The 23,414-nt window shown below is 42.6% G+C and overlaps 1 protein-coding gene and 1 long non-coding RNA gene across 8 annotated transcripts in view; one reads left to right on the top strand and one right to left on the bottom strand.

Moving 5' to 3' along the window:
- Positions 1 to 19,302, top strand: part of LOC111251000 (glutamate receptor 4-like) — a 71,580-nt gene extending 52,278 nt beyond the window's left edge. For 5 of the 6 annotated variants that reach the window (XM_022807155.2, XM_086978072.1, XM_022807338.2 and 2 more), the window contains exons 10-16: positions 5,327 to 5,531; positions 11,152 to 11,299; positions 11,572 to 11,637; positions 14,044 to 14,317; positions 14,955 to 15,178; positions 15,701 to 15,781; positions 16,134 to 19,302. In XM_022807155.2, coding sequence (XP_022662890.1) covers positions 5,327 to 5,531; positions 11,152 to 11,299; positions 11,572 to 11,637; positions 14,044 to 14,317; positions 14,955 to 15,178; positions 15,701 to 15,781; positions 16,134 to 16,217 — 1,082 coding nt within the window. In that variant the 3' untranslated portion in view covers positions 16,218 to 19,302. The remainder of the gene's footprint in view (positions 1 to 5,326; positions 5,532 to 11,151; positions 11,300 to 11,571; positions 11,638 to 14,043; positions 14,318 to 14,954; positions 15,179 to 15,700; positions 15,782 to 16,133) is intronic. The other variant, XM_022807244.2, reaches the window with a different exon arrangement.
- Positions 5,531 to 23,207, bottom strand: LOC147758416 (uncharacterized). Of its 2 annotated transcripts, none has more exons than XR_015319543.1 (3): positions 23,092 to 23,207; positions 16,128 to 20,044; positions 5,531 to 9,962 (listed from the first exon to the last, which is right to left on the bottom strand). It is a non-coding gene; the product is annotated as an uncharacterized LOC147758416 (long non-coding RNA). The 2 variants fall into 2 exon arrangements; XR_015319542.1 differs by lacking the exon at positions 5,531 to 9,962 and adding an exon at positions 10,903 to 15,467.
- Between the last annotated feature and the right edge of the window lie 207 nt (positions 23,208 to 23,414).

Below are 23,414 nucleotides of genomic sequence, written 5' to 3'. Positions count from 1 at the left end.
GGCACTGCACCGCAGCGTACTCCAGGATACGACCGATAGTGTATCCACACCTTTGCGCCGCACGCTTTCTCCCTTTTCCTCAACGTTCTATTCAACCCTCTCGCTGATGACCTAGTCGTAGACGGCCAGTGTAGACGTAACTCGAGCAATTTCACCGTTGCAGTTTCCATCGTCGTCTCGCAAATTGTGACGACGCGGCTGCAAGTAAAGTCTTCCTCGATCGCCAGCAGCATCCCGCGGCGTTTAAATCTGTATTATCCTCTTTCTCTCTATAATTCTTTGTCCCTTTCTGTCATCCTGCTTTGCCCTCAACGGCTTCTGACTCTTAATAAACTTGTAGCATACTTTAGCACAGAGTTTTTGGTCTCCCCATCTTTTATCAGCTCCACAAGCACAGATGGTGCAATACTGATAACGATAGAGCCGGAGTCGCAAAAAAATTGCTGAGCAAAGGAGCTAGGATAGATTGAAAGGCGTACAAGACTAGAGTGCAGAATGGTTCATGATCCGCGACAAGTGATTAATATTGCCTGACGATGCAGATACGTGTCGCAGTGGTAAAGGTAACTACTAAGATAACGACCAGCAAAGGTCTTGCTACGGCACGAGGCACTGATGTATTGCGGATACAAATACATCTGCCTACATGAGTAGTACTTCAATACTTTAACTCCGTCCAATAAAAACAACGATGCTTGATTTGGTTCCATAACGGTACCGCAATTTCTCTGCTGTTTGAATATACTTCCATAGGTTAAGTGATGCGTAAATGCCTGATCGTGTGCAGTAATGCATTTTGTTTTTGAGCTCTTGTATCGTTACTCTGTTCACTGTTAATCATGCGTACAATGCGCGGATAGGCTTCACCTATATATCACAAAGATAACGTTCACCGACTAATAATATGGGAAGCCTATAATATAGTAACGTTCATCGAGTAACATAGCAAGGAACCTAACTTTAGTGGATATCGCTTACTTCACTGGACAGACACATGGATACAGGCGGATCGGTTGACAAGTCTATAGTGGGACACCATGGCAAGCGATAAGGAATGTTACTTGGGCGAAACGAGGGACAATGAACAGACTCGCGAACGTCACCTGTTGCAAATGAGCGTTATTCAAGCCCTTGCTTTGCCTCGGCAGCGACAAGCATAGCCGTAAGGTTGACAGTAAAAAAGATGCCACTGGTGTTTGGAGTCGTCCAACAGACTATACCCTACATTACATAAAGGAAGCATTACGTTCTATTGACTGCCAACTGCTGGACGCTCTCCTCTCTAGTAAGCCGCTTTCGACCCCGTTACTTTCACGTTTTGTGTATCGCCATTGTCGCGGTCCACTTTATGTAAATACGGGTTGCTCATCTCCTAACGCACACATTCGCGCAGAGGTAGACAAGCTTCTCTCCTCTATTCGTTTAGGGCTCCAATCGTCTCCTGCGCGACCGCTTGCATGCTACTTCGTTCTACCATGGTAGTGCAAATTTATCGATGTTTACGTTCAAGAAAAATGAAGCAAGATACGAGAAGCGACGACACGACCCCTCGATTTTTTCTTATAAAAGGTATTTCTAGCAGGACAACGAACAAAAAAGAGCTCGAGGGCCGACAGCTCGAACTTATGGTTCAGGGTGCTACTACTAGCGATAGTGAAGAAGCTGGTCCCTCAACGTAGACCCGCGCAAACATATATATCTACCGAGACCTTCAAAAGTCTCCAGGCTGAAAATCGTAGCAATAGCAGAAGCAGCGACAGCAGGCTCAAAAGTAACAATAGACACAGCAACGTGCTGTATTTCGCAGGGTGGAGAAGTAAGCTACCCTTACCATACCATAGCTGTTGCACCAGCGGACGCAAGAAGCGGTAATATATTCTGGCCAGCAACGGCACTTCATTGAAATCGAAAACTTTTCGAGTGGTGGGCAACGGAAGGCAGGTGGAGGTGGAAGAAAATAGTAATGGGACTCGCAGTTCGGTCATTTCCAGAGTTGTCCCTACCAATAAAAGGGGTTTCGATAGGGCTTTCGCGTTATCCGACTACACTAGCTAACCTTTTAACCGTCACTGCTGCTAGAGCGACTCGCATTCTGTTCTCATACGTCCGGCACTTACGGGCTAAGATGGACGGGTCAATCTACGAGAATGGTTACTCACCGTTATTTGCCGCTGGTTTCTCCATTCCACACTTCCTTTGTTATTTCTATTCATTGTGCGATAAATGCTTCGCTTCCTACATCAGAGCAGCTCTACTCCTTTTTCAAAAAAAAATAGAGAGAAAGTAGTTGTCTCGGGAAGAATCGGTCGCCCACCAATTGAGTGGGTGTTTGATAACGGTTACTGTTCTCTTGACATTGACGAAGTGGATGTTAGAATTCAATAGTTAGGACGAGACGAAGAGGGCCCAAAAAGGATTTTGTTTCGTCAAACCACGGACAAAACACGAAGCACACACGGGAGGTCTCGCTCCGCACAAGAAAGGACAGACAGAGGTATCTAGACTAGGACTATGAAAAGGGTCACGGGCAGGAGAGAACCGTCGGTTTGCGGGAGTCGGAAGCTTGCCCTCGGTTTGATTCAATCTGTTTTACCCTTCTTCGGTTAACCGAACGATCTGTCTATCAACCTCACCATTCGTTCCTCTTTACTTCAACACTCTTTCTGTCGCATGGCTCCCGACGCTTTCCTGCCAACTGAACTGTTCCACGAGCCCTTCGTGTCAAGAGCTCATTCTGTCTTAGTGACTCACTGGCTCTTTACTTGCTCTCTCTGTCTCAACAACTTTCTCAGCCTGTCGAATAGCGAATGAGCCAAGCTGCAAAAGCTAGGAGGAAGAGCCAGCGGGTTTTACTAAGAACTGGGTGAATGGAGTAGACTGTTGACCGAACTGCGTACTAGACTCACTAAGGAGTCAAATCTTTGCAAGACGCCTAGCGACACTCGTTCGCTGTGTGTCAATGTCCAGAAGATGGCTAGGTGGTAACGAGGGGCGAAACGAAGCGAGAATAGATAATACTCACATCCTCCCGCTCATAACCGTACCAACAGCGGAGAGCGACGATAGAGGCACGACGACAAGTAACGGCTCAGTTAAAAAAAAGATATGACGAAACCAAATATCGTTTCATCATCAACAGAGAAAAAGATCCTGTATGAAACTTACGTGAGTATTTGCTTTGAGCGTATCTCCCATGTACGTCAAAAGTGCGAAACATTTTCAGAACAGTATTTGCGACTCGAACCTCAACTAACATAAATAATTATATTTATATATAACTACAGAGTGTTCTCTCGGCTGTTTTAGACACCTTCAAAAACTATCTGGTTTGGTTGGTTTACGCTATATTCGCCTAGTTTTAAAATGGAACAGAAATTAGGACTTCTCATTTCCTTAAGTTTCTCGCTCACATAATTACTGGACAGAGACAAACGGACGTAAGAGACCTAAATTCCAAAAACGAATTCGCGCACGGGATGTTAAGTGTATCGCAATTGTCCAATATCGTTGCCACAGAAGCACTCACAGAAATGGCCCTTATTAGATACGGACTAGAAAGTTTATAAGCATAATGTTAGCTATCGAACGCACAAAGGCTCATGTATAGAGTCAATCGTAAGTACAATTAACACATTCACTCCGTAGTATTACGTTCACCAGAGCTCAACACCAGAGGACCCGGTACACGAATTTATGGTGAAAAGTTTTTTAACTCAGGACCAAAAAGTTATCACCTACCAGTTACAAATTTTAATTATATATATATATATATATATATATATATATATATATATATATATATGGTTTTAGCTGTAGACAAGAACGCTCAAAACTCACGTCTCAAAAATAAAAGCTTAGTAAATCATAAAGTTCATTGTACATACAATGTACAACCCTTTGATCAAATTTGCTGTTTTTACAGCCTCCCATGAAATATGCTTGACGTACCTCTGAGACTCCGAAATCACAGACTGGCTGGTCAGGATTTGCGTAAGTTCATGTGGCAGGGCCGCTTGCGCACTGTTCCACATAACGTGGACGTTTGTGCCACACAAAGTTCTTAAGAAAAAGCGGCAATCATCGCAAACTAAGGCAGATAGTGGGCGAACTACTCCTTGTGGCATCTGAGCTCGACTGATCGCTGATAATTGCTGACAGCAACTATGAGGCTCTGTACTCGAACCAACAGCTCTGTGAGGATACTAATACCAATAGACACCACTTCTATTTCGAGTATTGGCCGCGTTTTGTTACAGAAGAATTTTTTTACTTTTTTTTTTTTTTTTTGTTTAAGCGAGATGTCCAACTAATGCGGGAAAGCGTACAGAATTTGCGTCTGTTCATCGATTATACTGAATAGTCAATAAATTCCGAGTGACTCTAATGTCGAACGGCGAAATAAAGCTTTCTATGATGATGCCCACTTTTAAATTAAATGATATATGTTTGAGCACAGTCTAGAAGCTTAGTTGATTTAGTAAATCTGTGTAATGATTTTACGAGTACAATAAAAGCGAATTTATTGTATAATAATGGGTAACGCCTATGGTGATGGACTTCAGTGTTTTTAAGTAACTAAAACAGGCTGGTAGAGTAGGACGTTTGAGCCCTTGAACATTTCCCCACAATAACACATGATGCACGGTGTTATTATAATGTCTTCTGTCATCATGCTTAACTTCACATTTTTCCTGTTATCATATATGCAGTCGTTAAACTATGATTAAAATTCTTGGAGTTTGTCGCAGACAGATAAAGGGTCCATCGTATCTCATTTCCGGATTTGTTTTCAACGGATATTTCCGGATACCGAGAAATTATTTCGAACTAGCTACCTTATATTTGACCCTTCGTGACATACGCGTCCATAATTAAAAATGTAGCCCTTGTACGTACGAGTTAAAGTTGAGGCGGAACACTAAAGTCTCTTGGAATTGTCTTAATGATCGTATTGTATCAATGAAAGCACAAGCCGATGGAAAAAGACACTCATAATAACAGAATAATTCTAATAGGAATATGCAGCATTTCAATTATACATTTATTCTGTTTAATGTAGAGCTAAATGAGAGTTTTTGCAAGTATGATTTGTGACAGAATCCCATATATTTCCAACTTTTCTGATTACACGTAGAACCGTTTTATTCTAGTTTGCAATCTTAACGCTGTCCATAGTATCCGTTAGCTGGCTAGCAATACTGAACAGCCTAAAACGTAGCAAGCTGTACGTCCACTTCGGACGTATGGGGTACGAAGAGGTAAGTTGAAGACGGTAAGCTACATAGTTGAGTTAACATGTTTTCAATTGATCCTCTGTTGATTGCAGGTCGACCATCGCTTTCGATATGCTTCATAACTATCTTTTCTTGGCAATTGTGGCTATGCATACTAGGTGTGTTCTTCACATTTGTATTGCTTGCCTATCTCCTCAATCGACTCGTGTCACCCCAGGAAGAAGCTGACAGCTTTGGTCGTACGTTATGGCTTTCGGCTGGCTCATTCCTGTGCCGCTCTCCCGGCCCCGAGGGCAGGTTTGTAAAAAAAACACAGCGTTTTTTGGCGTGCATCGCATACATTGATGTATGCATATATTTCAAACCTGCCTAAAGCCAGTCATTCCATTTTTATATAGGCGAAGAATTGTTGTAATCCATTTCCCAGAACCAGCTGCAGACAAATTATGCCTACTCTATGCATATTTTATCGGTAACAGAACGACATATAAAAGAACACGTCGTAATCAAGCTAACAATGTTTTATTATTACTATTACTGTTACCTCGTAATCATAATGATAATAATTATTTTTGTTACTATCATGATATATTGGAAAACTTAAGAAGCGTTTATAATGCCGAGCGAACAAAACCCATATTGATGAAATCTGGTACATACCCAGCTAACGCCCATCGTTCCTGCCACGCAATTCCTGTTGTGGATCACCTCTTTCGCTCACTGCCGCTTTAATCATAATACAATTTCAAGCGAAGCTAGGCTTCCTAGTAAACCAGATTGTAATCTCGGAGCACATAGAACGTCTGCAGGAATTGACTGCACTTAAAGGTACCTGTTCTGTAATGGTAATCGTTCACTTAAAATCCGTCGTGATCATGTTTTCAGAGTGCTTAAGCGGTTAGAATTTTCAGCGAGATGTGCTTCCTTCCTGCTTTCACGATGACATTTTTGCTGGGCGAGAAATATTGCTGGTTTCGGGGCTGGCTGGGAGTAACAATCTGAGCATCCCGGTGCTTAACGTGTCTGCCGGCTAAAACTACAACAGATGAAAGAAAGCAGTAGGAAAAAGCTCCAAGGTCAAGGACTATTCTTTGAGGGGCCAAAGGTAGACACGGATCTGCACAGACCACCCAGAGGATGCGATGCAATTGTACCCGTAATGGGGCTGGTTCTCGGTAGCGAAGTTACCGTAATGACGGTAGTGGTCCGGCACAACAGACCCTGCTGGTCCGTCCACAAACGGTCCGCTAAAAGCTAGCATTCGCCTCTCTTTCTTCTTGTTTAAGCCGTCAAAGCGCCGATTTAGTTACAGCAGCAGCAGTGGTCGACATTGGCCTATTTGCATACACACTGCAGCGGCAAGCGCCAGTGCTACTCTTACGTTTAGCCCTTACTATCTAATGGCAGCGGTTCGACTAGTCGGGTCCAAGCGATTTCGCCAGTCCTCGTTGTTTCTATCCACGTTACATCCAATGAGGACGCTGCCGCCCGACCCGGCCAAGCGGTTGTAGTCTGGACTGCATTGGAAACGCGCAAAGCAAGCGATCTCTTATGTAAATACCAGATCAGATTGGCGGCGCCCCCTTCCCGGCGCTTGTATGCTTGGTTTAGTATGGACCACCCGGTAGAGCTAACAGCTCGACTATTAACCAGGTGGCTAGGGGAGTGTAGCTTGTAGGACAAACTTAGGGCTGAGCAAACCTTCAAGGGTTCTAAATGTACCACTGCTTCTGCTGGCGTCGCTACCTCCTCAGCTACGTTGGATGGCCGAGGTCACAATTAGCGCGCCCCCACTGCTGCCATCTCCAGTGTCTTTATAGTTGCAGGTCGGCCGGATGAGCAATTGGGCGTCCGGCCCCCCAGTTGCATCGCACCGATGCCAGGATGTCTACTTGGAGATAAGTCGACCGGCCACCTACTACCACTGCATGGTGCTCGCGGCACCTAGCTATTGATCTAACTGCTGTTACTGCCAGGCCCCGTTATCCTCTCAACTCCACATTGTCCATGAGGCCGCATGTAACAGCCGTTTCAGCACCCTATCCTCGCTCACACGCCCACGGCTACACAGTACCAATTTTCTGCTGCGGCCTTGCTCCGTTTCTTCTTCATAGAGTCACATCATCATGCGAACACTCCACGCGGCGCCCATTGGGGCCCATTAGTTGAATTAATATTTATTGCCTCGAAGACGCCAGCCCGTTCATTGGCAAATGCAGCCATCCGGCAGCTGGTATCTTTATCTCCCTTATTACCCAACACAACCGAACATCATTAACCACAAATAGAACTGACTAAAAGATATAGAGTATCAGTAGCCGCTGTGTTAGTTGGCCATATAGAAGTGTAGTTGATACGATTCGTTCTTAGTTGCACCGGTCTCTCCATCTTTCTCTTGACACTATGTCTCTAGCGCCACTTTTAGTTTTTCTGCGTTTCGTCTTCCATGGCACTGTTCGGTGAGCATCACGCACTAAGTTAACTTCGCTACGAGATCATCTCTGGCGAGCGCATTGGAATCATCTACAAGGAAAGTTTGATTTGTTTTGCTGCTGCAATTCAGTGGGGATATAAGAACTTACGAGTTGGGGACATGCCAGGGGCTATTGGCCTGATGGATCTGTCGTACTGCAGAAAGCGCCGGCAGGCTATTCAGCTTCGTCTAGATAGGCGTATTAAGAGAGGGGTAGAAATTGGTTAAAGAGCCTCTCCAGGCCGCAGACGTGAAGGTCGAGAAAATGATGTGAGCTTAATCGGTGGTTCCCTTGTGTATAGCATCCATCCCTTCTTGTCGTTTGGCCCTGCTTGCTTCGATGTCTACCAATAATAAATATCGACTGCGCCAAGCGATGACAGTGATAGCGAACTCCCGAGGATTTACCGATATAATCATGTACTATAGTGTCCCGAGGGGCTCTGGTTTTACTTAATAGTTTTACTATAATCTTAGTCTGTTTTCTAACCAACTAAGGAATACATGTGTAAATAAAGCACATACATGTTATTCGGATCGGGCGAGCCAAAATAACACTTAGGGACTGATGTCGATCCTCGGTTTCGATAACAGACCTACTACTTCGAAAACTTCAAGACACCTATGTTTGCCTAGGGTATTTCAAGTTGCTAACCTGAAAACGTACGAGAAGCAAGCGCTGATCGAGATAAGGGCTAGAGGTGGCAACAAACTACGGTAAACGAGACAAAGATTTACACAACCATTTACATATGGCATCGTTGTAATATGAAGATGCATCTTTCACTCTTGCATACCTATATAAACATCCAATTTATCAGTCTTCTAGCATACTCAACTAGTAGTTACGTCTATATCTTATTCAGCTGACCCGCGTACATTTGTAATATAGGATTGACTTTATAAGGTTTTACACTTCTGGCAATATATCTATGCACAACTCTTACTTCTTGGAACTGCAAGTTAGCAAATCGATAGATAGTGTATAGAATACTCTATTTCATGGGCTTCCATTTCAGCTGGTCTCGTTGTACATAGTTACAACAACTTACTTCTGTTACAAATAAGTAGCGGTAACGGGTTTGTGACACTGTGAACGGAAAGAGACGCTTCAGAAAAAAATCAGCCAATCTAGTCATACTTCGATGTACATTAACCGTAGATTAAACCCGTAATTCTGACAAGCAATTACTAACACATTTAGATACAAATCAAATATAATATATGGCTTTTTGTGAGCTTGTTGAAGCCAAGATACCACGTAATTAATTAGGGCAATAGAGCACATAGCTCAATGACATTTTACATACTCCTAGACCTTTGCAACCCCTTATAATGCAATATTGCTTACAAAAACAATATGTACCTGAACTTACTGAGCATAATGTTGTGCGATTTGAAAAAGTTACTGCAGACTAGAACATCTAAGAAAATGAACTTGCCTATAAACTAACTAAAAAGAAGCCATTACTTTACTACACGTCAGATCCAATAGGATAGGTATTTTCAAATTTGTCGAGAGTTTAGATCAGCTGCCTGGGAAGATGTCACTTTGTAGTTACGTAGCGCCAAATTTGAACTGACAATAGTTCCTTTGCTGCTACCTCAGTACTATAAATACCAAGAGGTCTCTTTTGTTGTTTATGCTGCTATACGTCTTAGCCTGACACCTTTGGAATACGAAGAGGCATAATGCATTAGACGACTCTAGTTTTTTTAGGTTTATATAATCCTATCACCTGTCACTATAATAGCATTTTAGATACCTATAACTTACGGATAATTACAGGGCATTTTTTTTAAGATCACGTGTAGTTGCATCAGAAGCGAAGATGTAAAATTCTGGATTTACCTTACATCGTTGTAACCCTTGCCACCTTGTCCACTTTATGTTTAAATTATTTTCGATTGTCTACGTAAAGCATCGTGTATTTGGGGGAAGTAGTGCCATAAATTCAGGCGTTAAGGTAAGTTAGAAGTAAATAAGTTTTATAGATTTCATTTGAACTGTGAAGCATTGTTGCTCTATAAAGCGAAACTATTTTTCGTCACCTAGATCATCGCATTAACGTTTGTATTTAATACTAAAGTAGTGAGATTTTGCCTTATCAGTAATTTTTGACGCATAATGATTTTTTTTTTTATAATTGATTTTGACGCATTTATAATTGATTAAATGTTCGTCTTTGAGCTGATTGTAACTCGGTTTGGTCACATGGCCCATAATCTCGTATCAATAAGCTGATTTTGCGTATCTGCAAAGTAAACGTTTAAAAATTAGCTGAAAACGGGTTACTGTCGGACGGTTGAATTATGATAGTGGTTTTGAAAGGAATCCTGCGTATACATTTATCCTACAACAGCTAAATGTATGAAAGGGACCAATAAAGATTTGACTTTAATATATAATTTTATGCACCACCCTTTAATCCTGTGTGTGTGGTAATCCTAATGTGAGGCTTGAACATCAAACGCCTGCGTAAAACTTCAGCGAGAAGATACTAATGGCAGAATTTCGCGATATCGACACCGTGAATACCTCGAAAGACTAATGGCGTTCTTTAACTACCTACATTCTTTTTTACTGCCGGCGACTGGCCGAGCACTAGGTACAAGCAATAGGCCTGTTAATTAGGTGGCGAAAACAACGACGGACTAGACGTGGAAGCTAATAACAAAGGACTCATACGCCTGTTAGATATGTGGATTAAAAGATTTACCAGCAGGATAGCATAGATGCGTATGCAAGCAGTGATAGCATTAGCCGGGACAGAGCATGCCGCGTACTACGACCTGCCTCTCGTTTTTTATTAGGGTTTGCTGAATAACTCTAACGCAAGCCAAGCAGGTTTATTCAGGCAGAGCTGTCTGACTACTGCCACCGCCTCGATGAAGAGGGTATTCAGGCGAAGTTACTTCACTGTTCCCTGATCCTTCGGCAGGTTCTGATAGGGCGAGAGGGGAAGAATTTTTTAAAAGTTCACCCATATAGAATGGATAGCAGAAAAAAAATTGCTTACGACACGCTTGTAGAACAAGTATCGTTAAAAAGTGTTAGAATTAACACAGTTATGAGTGTAATTCACTAGGTGTATAATTCGCCTAGGCTTATCCCATACCATCGTGTAACAGGCGTTAATATCTGCAACCTAAGGTCGCATGTAGACTCGCATGACCTTCAGTATCAGAAGAGCGTATTAGTTGATTAAGTTTATTCAAGGATAACAACTAGATGATATAACTTCCGTGATAATTAGGTTTGTTATGCGTGACCAAGGTCAGTGTCTCGAATAACCTGTTATCTGATTTTAACTAGACGTAGCGGTATTTACAATGCAGTATTGGAAGCAACTGCTGATATCCGCTTGTTGGGTCAGTGATTATATGCGTGTATGTATGAAGGAATATAATTATTTTGATCATTGTACTTGCTCCGTTTTTCAGGTGCCGCGCATCACGCTTACTACTTTTATTCTGGTGGTTTTTTTTGGCAATGGTTACCGTTCTTTATGTATCCGCATTTGTGGCGATCGTGCAGACTGTTGTCTTCGGCTATGGGCCCGATGTGTTCACTATGAGGAAATTTGTCCAGGTAAAACTACCTAGCGATTCAGCGTAAACTATACATCAAAACTGGATTGCTTTTTACACTGCAGCTAAAAGATTACCATAAAAATAATCATGTCTATTACTATAGTTCTACTCGTTTTACTTATGAGACTAAAAATGGTGAGTAGGATTTTTATCTTTGACAGCAAGCAGAGAACGTTAATTTATCAATAGTAGCGTTACGATACGTCTGCGTAATCGTTTTCTAACGGGCTAATGTACTCGATGGGCTGTGCACGTTTGTAACGTACAAAGGATGCGGCAAGCGGTACTGTTGACATCGGCTACGTCAGAGACGTTGTTCCTGGTAAAGTTCTTAAGGTAAGTGGTAACTGAAACACTCGCCTGCCTTTAAGTCATTTGCTTCAATTTAGTTTCTCGACTTTAAGTGTCTCTAAAGAGGCAGCAATCAAGCACCTGTATAGATAAATGTCATTATCAGTATGTTCATCTCTTTTGTGAATTCTGTTTTAAGGTGTACGAATGCTCATCTATGTATTAGGCTATTTAGCAACTTACAATGACGTATATGTGTCTAAACTAGGTCAGGGATTGATAGTAGCCTTTAATCGACCTATCTAATAGCAAATACATTGTACATCACAACACTTTCAGCCACTACAGATGCATGCACCGAACCGTCCGTAGAAGTCTGTCACTATTTCCATTTGAATCTAGGTCGGGTGTAATGTTCAGGACACGTTTCCGTTACCCTACGACATTATTATCCGGCCAACCCGTTCTAATTATACTTGTTGCAGCTTTCCTACTAGCATGTCTGAGACAAATTATTTAATTATTTAAGTAACTTTGTTCAATAGTACTTTCATTGAGAGCTAATGGTGCTGACATGCTTCAACTTTATACAAAAAAAAAAAATAATTTCACGACCGCGCTTTAGTTATCTCGTTGCTCTGCAGCAGACGTCTAATCTCGTTAATCAATTATCGTGTTTGTATGAAATATCCGCAGCCGACTCTGAGGGCTTCTTTGCAACGGGCTTCAACATAACTGTTTTAAATGCGCAGGCGATACTTTGATGCAATTGGTAGGCCGTCCGTGGGCACGCAACGTATAAATATATGGGTCGCTTCCTCGTCAAAATAAAACGTTTACTTCTAGGACGGACATCGACGATCTTAATCCAATTTCATGCATTTTGTATTAAATCTAAAAATCAAAGCAACTGTTATCAAAGTGACAGCCCAGAGTACAAAGAAGTGATTTATATTTTAGGTATAAAATCGATTTTTTTACCATAATGTTTTCTACTCTAGAAAATCTACAAGACATAATCACAACTGTTCCTTACTCTAAAACGGCGGGATAGTCCACAGTCATAACAAGCTGCTAATGTTGATTGTCTGATCTACTTCCAATAAAAATTCCTAAAGGAACTTCACATTAGGTAACTGTGTGGAGAGTTATTAAGCAACAGCCTGATCACACCGATTCATTGACTCGCGTTATCAAGGAGACATTCGTGCATTTGCAAAGCAAATATTTGAAACGGGCTTTTTTTTTTTACAGCTTAGGAGTTAAATTTTAGCTGTAATCGCATTGGAAAGTGGTTAGGCCATATAGCCATGTCCATCAACGGTAACCTCTAGCACATATAAAATAATAGCTGGAATATCTGTATTTATTTAGAAACAGCCTTAAAAACAAAGCGTAAGGAAAAAATCCTAAGTCCGATGCTGCAACCTGCCGTTAGAGTCATATGCTGCCATCTAAGCTGTCTCCCTTTATAAAATTCGTTACCAATCGATGTATGAATCCATATCTACATATAAAATGCATGCCTCAACGAATGGTTTCCTTTGGTTAAAATACTATCATTCTTCTTTCATTTTTTCTGTTCTGATACGTTTTACCGAAGAACTATATGGCGTGAATTAGCGATGTTATACTAGATGTTCAACTATTACTTTTTGCTAAGGATTCCTCTATCGGGCTATAGACTTTCCGCCGTCATCGGTATTCCATCCTCCTTAACAAACCTTTGCCGAAAATGAGTCCCGGTGCTACACTTTCTCACTGTCTGTTTTTCCGAAGCGTACAGACATTTGTATATAAGCACTAAGACGGTACGTCTACAGTATATTTCTTTTTAATCTAAATAAACGAAATATAACATGCTGTAGCGGGTGTGGGCGAGTTGCTCTTCAGTAATACGCCGATGTAAAAAAAAAACTGGGTTATGTCTCCAACCGCCTTCATCTGTTCAGCAACATTATTGACGACTAAATTCGGACTGCGAATATAATGCATCGCTCCACGTGTATAAATCTCAACATCGGTAAAGCAACGTATATTATACCTTATATAGTGGTGGTGCTTTCTGACTTCTAAGTCTAGGCGCCTGTCGTGGACGCGGAATTTTCCTGAAAGCAACTTACGAGACCAGAGAGATGATGGCTCCACTCCATAAGCGATAAACTACTTACGCCAAGCTTGCCGTATTTTGGCGTTGTCTTCGTCTAAGTGGAAACGCCGTTGACGAGCAAAGATGGTGCCTTGCAGTGACCTGTGGTCGACGTCACTCCAGTTGTGCCTAAATGGCTCTTCAGAGCCGTTAGCGTAACAAACCTGCCCTAAGGCTACTTCAGCGCATTACGCTGTCGGCGTCACGGAGAGTTAGCTAGCAACAAAAACATAGAATCTGCTCGACCCTGTCCAATCTAAATTGGCAAACTTATTATTGCGGTGCTGTTTTCTCCATCTTAGACTCCTCGATCAGGTGAATTCGCCACGATCTACTCGCGGATGCTGAGCAGCCCGCGTGGACGAGCTGTTCCATCGGTAGAGGATGGCGTACATGCGGTGTCTGCCAACTTCGCCTTTCTGGGTCTGCATTCACAGATCGAGCCATACCTCGATGATTGTTCCAAGCGTTCCTACGTCGTATCAGCCAACTTTGCACCATACTCGATAATGATGCCCAAAATGTCTCCGTATCGCGATATGTTTAATCAAGCAATCGAGAGGCTTCGGGAAGCCGGTATGTCTAAACTGCCGCATAAAAGGCTGCGTTTAGATTTGCTTATATTTTTGTTTAATTATTTTTTGCATGCAGAGCTGCTATCTGAATACGGACAAAATACGTTATTTAACTTTGTTCACCGGTCATATCTGAAGTAAACGACACTATTTGTTGATAGATGTGATTGGTAACTTGTGAAGCGTATTCTGTTCAGCAACATAAACTACGTCATTTTTATTGAATGAAATACACTCCGAAAGTGTTATATAATTTAGGGATACTAGCATACATTTGGTTTTGTCAGAGGTAAAGGTCGATCCAATAACTAGTTGTAGCAATAGTACTAAATTTATAAATAATTATTGCCCTTCGTAGTACAATATTCTAAGCGCTTAATAGTTCATTAAATAAGCGCAGTGTCGTATAGCAGCATCAGTTACTAAGCCGCCATTCCCACATCGTTTTTCAAAGGTGAAGGGCTGACTGCGTGCAATTTAAATGTCGCGCATTCAAGGTAAACTGCCCATGAACTTCCTCGTGTTGCACGTTACTGTACAAAATTTTAACTAGCGACGCTCATTAGAATTCGTCGCCCGCCAAACACGTCAAACTTAGGCACGTTTTGCTTGAGCGCTTCATGTATATGTATCCACAGGCGTCTTAGCAGACCTTCGCGCTAAGTGGCTGGATGGTCGAGTGGCACGGTGCCTCGACGATAAGCCGAACCCAACCCCGTCACCACTCAAACTGTCGCCAGTCTTCGGAGTCTTCGCCTTCGTCATTCTGGGATTCGTGGTAGCTATGCTGCTTGGCGCTGTCGAATTTTCCCTTAAGCCAAGGCAGGAGACGGGGCATAGCAACAAAGCCGAAGTATGTAATGTAGGTACTGCTGGTGTAACTTACGGAGAGTAAGATTTAACCTGCCCGTTTTCAGTGTAGGGAAGCAAAATGTAGGTAGTAGAAAAAGCAGGGTTTCACACCTGTCTAGCGAACGGCCAGTTAATACGGCAAAGGACGATACACGTGCAAATCGGTTTCAGCGGGGGGTTTCGATTATGGCGGCAACAGGATACAGCGTTTCTTGTCAGGCTCATGTCTCACAAAAGCCATTATCCCGTTCTCCTATTCGCTGGGACTCGTTCATCTGGTAAAGCACAGCGTGTATTTTCTCCAAGAAATCGAAGATAAAGAGAACTTACATAACCGAACGTTTTGTCGCGTGAGCAGACTAGAAAAACTGTAATGTGTTGTCACCGATAGCACTACAGAGATATTTTCTGTAGCCAAAGGTTTGCTTGCAGGTTTGTTAGTTACGTGCGAGCCGTAGGACCGCCTGTCTTTGCTAAAATTGATCAAGTGCTGGCCATTAGTGCTGACGGACATTTTTTTTAATATTTTCAGACAAGCGCCGCACAAAAAGCGCTGTGGGACAAAAATGCGGACCAAGGTCTCCGACCATACACACCCAATGATCCTGCTTTAGTGAGTACTCTATTGGTCGATTTACAACCCTCCCACAATATAATCCTCAAATCATACCATCACTTCTACGAATACCTTAGGCTTCTTCTAAGGGACTAGTTTAGGGCTTGAGTAATAGGCAATTTTACTTAGAGTATTGCATGGCTCAGTTCAAGAGAGTCAGAGAGGGGAAAAAGGGAGCGGTGGAAAGGAAAGAAACGCTGAGAGATCTTGCTGGTGCTGGCCGATGATACTTAAATCAGTGCTAGTGACCCCCCTCCCCGAAGGGATTCTTTAAGCTTTACAATCATATTCTCACACTTAGAATGGCTAACGAATATGAACGGAAATCGTTTTTGCTACTCACTTGCAGGGCAACGATGAGGAGCTGACTCTAAATCAGGGTCAACTGGTAAATGGCACCCCAAGGCAGGTTCGCGTCATGGTGTGGGGCTGACTTTCCGCATCGCAGCATTACTTTCCTATTTTGACTCCTGGGTGCCGCGTTCCACTGGAACCATTGGAGATGCAGTATGCGAGGAGTTTGCCATCCGTGCGGACAACTTAAGCTCAACAGCGTCTAGCCTTCCCTGAAACCCTCCTCCGACCGAAAACAGATCACATCTCGTTGGAAACAAAGCGGCTGGTTCCATCCAGGCCCTACTGCTGAAACACCCATCTTCATGTACCTATTATGACTAACTATAACCCAGCTCAGAAAACGCAAGGTGGCTCGACCATGCTCCTATTTCCTCTATTCTCTGCGATGCCCTCCAGAGCTTGATAAACCCTTAACCTAGCCACGCCCCATTCGCAAGCCAATTTCAGTGTTAACCACATAGCCACACACATTTTGGTCTGTCTTGGTAAAGTAATCGCCGAGTGGTGAGCATTATGGGTTGTCGGGATGTTTATCGACTTTTTTTGTGATCCCATGTATATACGCAGCAATAGTCGCAAAAACGAATGAGAAAGCAGCACTGCCAGTTGCGAAGCTGTGGCGGCTGAAACAACAGAGGCGGGCGGGAGATACAGAGAAAAGAAAGTAACAACTAACTCGGCAAATAAGAAATCATAACAATAATGCCATCACCTATAGTAGCGGTCGCAGTAGCAAAAGCCACAGCATCAGTAGCCTTCGCTGAGATGCTGAAGATTACAGCCGACATATATATGTCGTGTATTACTGTGCCGATTTGTTTCGAAGTCTACACGGCGCTTTATTTATACTGTTCAATTTTCGCTTTTATGGATCTAACGAAACATAAAAGCAAGAAGAGCAAAGATATGGGAGGGATGTGCGTGCGAGTGGCTAGAGAAACATAGAGAGTGAGCAGACAAACATTCGAGATAATGGACCGGGAGTTGAAGAACAGCAAGGGCGGTTGAGGAAAAATAGGCCTCACAGAGAAAGATGTGTAGACTAGTAAGCAACGAGGAGCGGATTCAAGAGAGCAGCACGGTGGAAGAGAGTGATAAATCATATAGTGCATCGTGCCGCGGCCTCAAGGATCCGGTGTTCCGTACAGCCCAACGCCCTACCGAATCTTGACTTTATGTCCAATGCCAGCTGGGTGCGGCACCGATGTCGCACACACACACATATATATATATATATACAGCACTGACGGGGGGTAGATTTGCCAGGCGAAGCACGTATGCAGCTTTTAAATACTAGTCAAATTGACAGCGGTTCATTCAGGTCGGTTGTACGTTACTTCTTTGCCTCATAAGTACACGTCATTTCTCCCGCTAGCTGACCGCCGGGTTCGCTCGTCTGCTTACTTTCAGAGTATGATTTGCTCTTCGATGATACAGCAGGAAAAATACACAAGCAACAGTGACAATAGCACGCGCACGGTGTCACAAGCAGAGTCGGTCGCCAGCATCTGGCAAACTAGCATAGCCAGCAACAAATCATGGAAAAGAGGGCGCTGCTGTGTACCAGCAACTTTGACGTGCAGCGAATGAATCGATTCCGGCCGACCGGTTAACTAGTCGACTAGGAAGAGTCGGAAGCAGTTTGCAGCTATAACAAAGGACCATAGAGTAGGAAGAGCTTAGGGGAAAACAAGGTAGTCGAGGACAGCCGGTGCAAGTGGTATAGTTCACTGAGTAGCAAAGGCGGGACGATAGAAATGCCGGACAACACGACGCAGTAGATGATAGCAAGGCACCTAACATGTTTCCTCAACTTGATTGACTACGTGCACACTCCACCGATATACGGATCAAGATAATGGCCATATCCTCGGCACAGACACACGAACACGGAGATGGGCAGCGAGCGAAAGGAAGACGTGTGAGTCCACATGATGGCTGGGTCACAAACGGCCAACGACAGCGAAAGTGGTAGGGGTCTTGAAGAGCTTGGCTTGCGATTCGACGCACTACAACCTGCAAGTAAATATATATACATACGCACGGGTCGGAAAGCTGCGGCGGTTTCTGAATACAGATACAATTTTTTCTTAGAAACACCGCGCTAAGAAGGACCCAAGAATATGAAAGTGTATGTGAGAGAGAGGCGGGTTAAATGGATGAACGAATAAGTAGCAAGCGCTTGAATGTGTCGTGAAAAAAAAATACCAGAGCTTGTAGCTAAAGGAAAAGGAGAAACAGGGAATGGGCAGGGTGAGAAAACTAAGCAAACGATGCAAAGGCAGAAAAGAGATTTGTCCCTATCCTAAGATGCGTACGGGAACAATGCCGAGTTTATACACACATGCGTGCGTGCACGTACTGGCGAAAAACGGAGCGGTGTGGTCAGAAGGTGATCGCAATGAATTTGTTAATTATGCTTTAGCTGTCAAACGCCTAAGAATATTACCACTGAGTCAACAATGGAGGCGCTAATTCCGAACGGAGCTAACAAAGGACAACAAAAGTCCGTGGGATTTGAAATGCTGGCGATTCGACCACTGTAGGAAAATCTGGAGATAACTGGAAAGCCAGGTTTGCCAAACATGTGACACAGTTAACGGATATAAACGAACTGATAAGAACCGTTCGTACTTTTCCCATAGCTCACTAATCGCTATAAGGCGGTTGATGATAATAATGATGATGCTGGTTATACGGCTGATGATGATGATTTTTATTATTTCAGAGCGCATATAGGGACAAGACGGCTCCTGGAATTTTTTTTGACCCGTCGACCTTTTCCTGTCACGAAAAAAGAAAACCATGGCTATTGCTTAAGCCGCGTTCGATAGAGGAGTGCTCAGACGAAGTATTTGTTTGTACGAGTTGAAGCAGCCAACTCCCCGGGGCCTACAACGTGGTATTAGCCATGACGAGTTCTCAATTATGAATGAAAAAACCAAAATGAGAAAATGAAAACAGGTACGCGTTTGATCTCAAAGCGGCACAGATGATCACGTCTTGGACTAATTACACTTGAGATGGAGGCTCGGTGGACTGTGTATTTTTCTATGCTGTGCGTGCGTGTGACTGGGAGTGATAACACTGTACATAAGTAAGATAAGTCGAATATTAAAGAAATAATAATCCCCGCGAATAAAGTTCTTTTTGTTCAACAATATTATGGGTAATTATTTAGATTAGATAGATTAAGATTTGAAATCACTTTCTCACCGTGAAACAGCGACACGATTAAAACGTCTAATGGAAATCTATGCACGTTCCAGTGTCCTTATTTGAAATAGTTGAAACAAGTCACGGCTAACCATACAACTTTAGTAGACCCAAGAACGTTACTCTGCCCAGTATGATGGAGAAGATACCCGTGTGGATGCAAAGAATGAACGAGTGACCCAACCCTTTGAATCTGGCTAGATAGCTATCTGGAATTATAAACAATATTTTAGGTTATTCATACAGAAATAACAGAGGTGTGAAGAAATACTTGTACGTCCACCGAGATTTTACTTGAAATATGTCTTATAGCTTCCCTAAGTAACGTATATGAATTGTATCTCTACCCCGTTATAGCTGATTTATTCCATGATAAGGAACTGAATTTTACGTGTACTCACAAGTTATGCGCAATTCAAAAAGTTAAAATTTCAATTTATTGAGTGTGCGCAAGCAAACACACCAGGTGTGACTATCGCTGAACGGCCTACGCGGTCAAATCGCGGTCATTCGAACAATTTCTTCAGGACCTCTAACCTGTCAGGCCATAATTCTAGGCGCGTGTACTATTCCCCTTCAGTACTTTCATCCGCCTCGAATTAGCGATCTAAACGTAATTATTGTATATATCCTACCATTTTCGAAGTATGGTTGTATTTATAGGTTCCAACGAACCTAACGATGTTCCTGAAAACGAAAAAAAAAATCTTTATGAAGTAAAAGGTATGATACTTTTCGCATAAAAAATATCATCCCCCAGAGTTGAACTCTTCCAGTCTATACAGCTTTTTTCACTTCTATTATTACTTGATAAACAACAAGCAATAGAATTCTCAAGCTAAAAATCTTCGTTTAATTTAAGGATCAGTAATAAACCATAGTGGTAATGACGATTAGAATTGAAGGTAAAAATCTGGTCAGGCGTCTTGCTCAACGTACTCTCAGGGTTGCTCAGCAATTATCCATCCGCATTTTAGTAGACGTCTTAATACGTTACCCAGTAAGTACATAAATGGAACTAATTAACACCTAGCTGACATGACTCAAAATAAGAGAAGACAGTAAATGGAAACATTCACATCTTTGCTGGTATCAATCAGAGAAAAAATAACGACGTTCAAATGATCAAATAATTGTCAGAAGCAGAACCTGCCTTTAACAAATCTGATAAATATGAAATTAGACTGTCCTGAAAGGACAGGGTTGACGTTTCATATCGGTGGTACGCTCTGTGTTCCCTGGTTAGTGTAACTCCACAGACATACAACATATATAAGACTCGTTTGCCTGCCTCTCTTGCTGTGATAATCAGAAAGCAAGCGTTCTGTGTTTTCCAATTGTTCCCCACTTGAGCTCAGTATTTTTTTATCGTACAGCAGGACCAGAGCCCGTGGCCATTACGGTTAGGAAGCTACATTGTTACGAATACATTTTTTGCATCAATAACCCGTACTCATTTCCTCAGTTGAACATATCTCCTTGTAGTCCAATAAAAAGAGAAAGAAAATAATAGAAAACTATCAAAAGCTTTTTACGGATGACGATTTATCTTGGTAAATAGGATTATAGTTTTTCTATGTTACTTCGCAAGATCCTATGTGGATATATTGTGTTAAACGACAGTCCAGACTAATACATGATAACGGGTTAGGGTCAACAAAAGCTATAATAATAGAATTGCATCAGATACATCGTCTGTACGCTCGAGAAATAATTTCCTTTTTCGGATTACCGACACTGGCCGAACCATTAATTGGACACGATGACACGATAAAAGGATAATGAAGGGCATCGTTCTCGCGTCTATAGGGACAAAAGATGATGTGCGGCTTTCGGTATGTTCCTGTTCTACACATAAAACAGTCAAGCCGAGGAGGAAAAAAACGAGGACGTCGTCTACTTTCATAGGTTTTTCAACAGCGAGCTATGGACGCATGATTAGAAAAGTGCGCAGTTTCCAATAGCTTGGGGAAAACATCTACAGTCCTATAGCTATTGTATGGCACGCGGCAGTCGCTCGCGAAATGGCCTTTCGCAGCCCAACATGACTGCGTGCTTTGTTCTCGTATGTGGACGTACGATCATAGTATCCACAGTCCTGAAAGCACTAATCAAAGCCATATACGCCCCGTCTGTCAGATCAGTTAATCAGCAGCTATAGTCGGCATGTCATGGTGCAACGGTAATTTGTTTATCTACTAATCCTAGATAGTGTATAGCACAAATCGTCGTCTATCTACTGTCTATCGACGGTTCACCTCTGGCGCTGGCACACTACGTCTGCTATTGCTTTAGGCAATACTCAACGACGGATTCCGAAATGCAGCTCCGAAACTTTTAGTTCTCTATACAGGGGCTGTCTTAGTTGGTTAAAACGTAGCCGTTAGAAAGCAGATATGAGTGCCCGAATCGCAATCGTAAAAGTTACTTAATTACAGGACTCTGCCAATGAGTTGGGGGAGAGAGGGTGGTTCTACTCTCCAGCCCCGGTATATTTAATAGAAGCGGATTCAGTTAAGTGACGAACATGATTTTCTTGTTTTTTTCCTCTTGTATTATATTATTGTTACTATGTGTTCTATACCTTAAAAATACGTCAATGCGTGAGTGGCCTGAAGTGTGCGGCGAAGCGCGATCAATGCTGATTACCAAAATTAGCTGTTACACACGGCTTCGACAGTCTTCCAGTACCTTCTCGTTCTGCCATCGAGGAGCAGAATGTCAGGGCAAAAGTGCGGATGTTATTTGGTAGTTATTCGTGTCGAAACGAAGGTTTCCGTTAGCATGTGCGCTAAACCTATAATGCCCTCAAACGCCCTCTGCTTGAGGTAACGAAACATGCAACTCGCTAATAACCATCGCGATGCTTCCATCGTACATTCTCAGTAGCTTAACTCCGCAATCTCTCCTCAGCATAAGCGACAGCTCTGTTACCGACTGCAGTCTCGGCTACCGCTTTATCTCGTCTTACGTTCTGACAGTTGGGGGGGGGGGGGATACCCTAACTAGGCAACCATCCTCAATCACGTCAATGGAATTAATTATAACCATCACCACGTGTTGACACTGGGTTTGGTATTCCATTAATATATGATACACGCTCACGCATTGCCATATGATGGATAGAAATCCCTCGATCATCGGGCATCTGAAACTGGTAAGGGTGTTTAGATCTAACACGAAAAGTTGGCACAGAAGATCTACTGATAAAGCGCTAGCAGTAATGCGATGATTCGGAAGTAGGTCTAGGCAGGTTCGCGCAAGTGAGGATTAAAAATAATCTAAGTAACGAGCATAAAAAACTGCGTTTCTTGGAGCGGAGGATAGCGAAAGGGGTCCATTGAAGTTCTTTGTTTAGAGCAACCGCTTTCAAGGAAATGGTCAAATTAAAAAGCGATACATTCAAAGATGGCTCGTATAGCCGTTGGACTTACGTAATATAAGTTAAAAATAAGTAAACACTGATTTCTGTTCTTTCACATGGCAATTGGGTATGCCAAATATATATAAAGATCACCTTTTTTACAGTTAAAAATCGGTTTCGTAGAGCCTTTAGGTAGTCATACAGTGCGACTATTCCGGTATTTTTTTTCCTTATAGACTACTCTAATGCACGGAACTTCCGCTATCAACTCTTTATGGTCATATGAAGATCAGATGCGCAATTCGAAAGAATGTTTGCTAATGAGAAGAAAGCTGGATTAGAATTAGAAGAACTGAAGGGCACTACTTACTTGTTCCGATAATAATACCTAGCACACAACTGTATTGGATTCTCTAGCGAAAAGTACATGGGGAGCTTTTGGTAATAATGCGACGATGTTAGGTCTTTATAATCATACAGGGGCTTGTGCGTCTAAGCGGACAGGCAGGCAGGCAGGCAGGGGGCAGGCTGGCGGGCGTTCTGTTCCAAACGAATTGGTTATGGTAAGGACGAGCGGAAGTGAAATGGCGAAAAGGTGGAAAGAAAAGTGAGCGTTATGTAGCTGTAATAACAACAGCAAGTGATGAAAGAAATACAGAACTGTAGCAGCGGATACGGCATACATGAAGGAAG

This window comes from Varroa destructor, unplaced genomic scaffold (assembly GCF_002443255.2).
Source record: "Varroa destructor unplaced genomic scaffold, Vdes_3.0 BEIS01000001.1, whole genome shotgun sequence".
NCBI lineage: Eukaryota > Metazoa > Arthropoda > Arachnida > Mesostigmata > Varroidae > Varroa > Varroa destructor.
The sequence above is the reverse complement of the archived record's forward strand: the minus strand, read 5'-3'. Positions and strand labels throughout refer to the sequence as shown.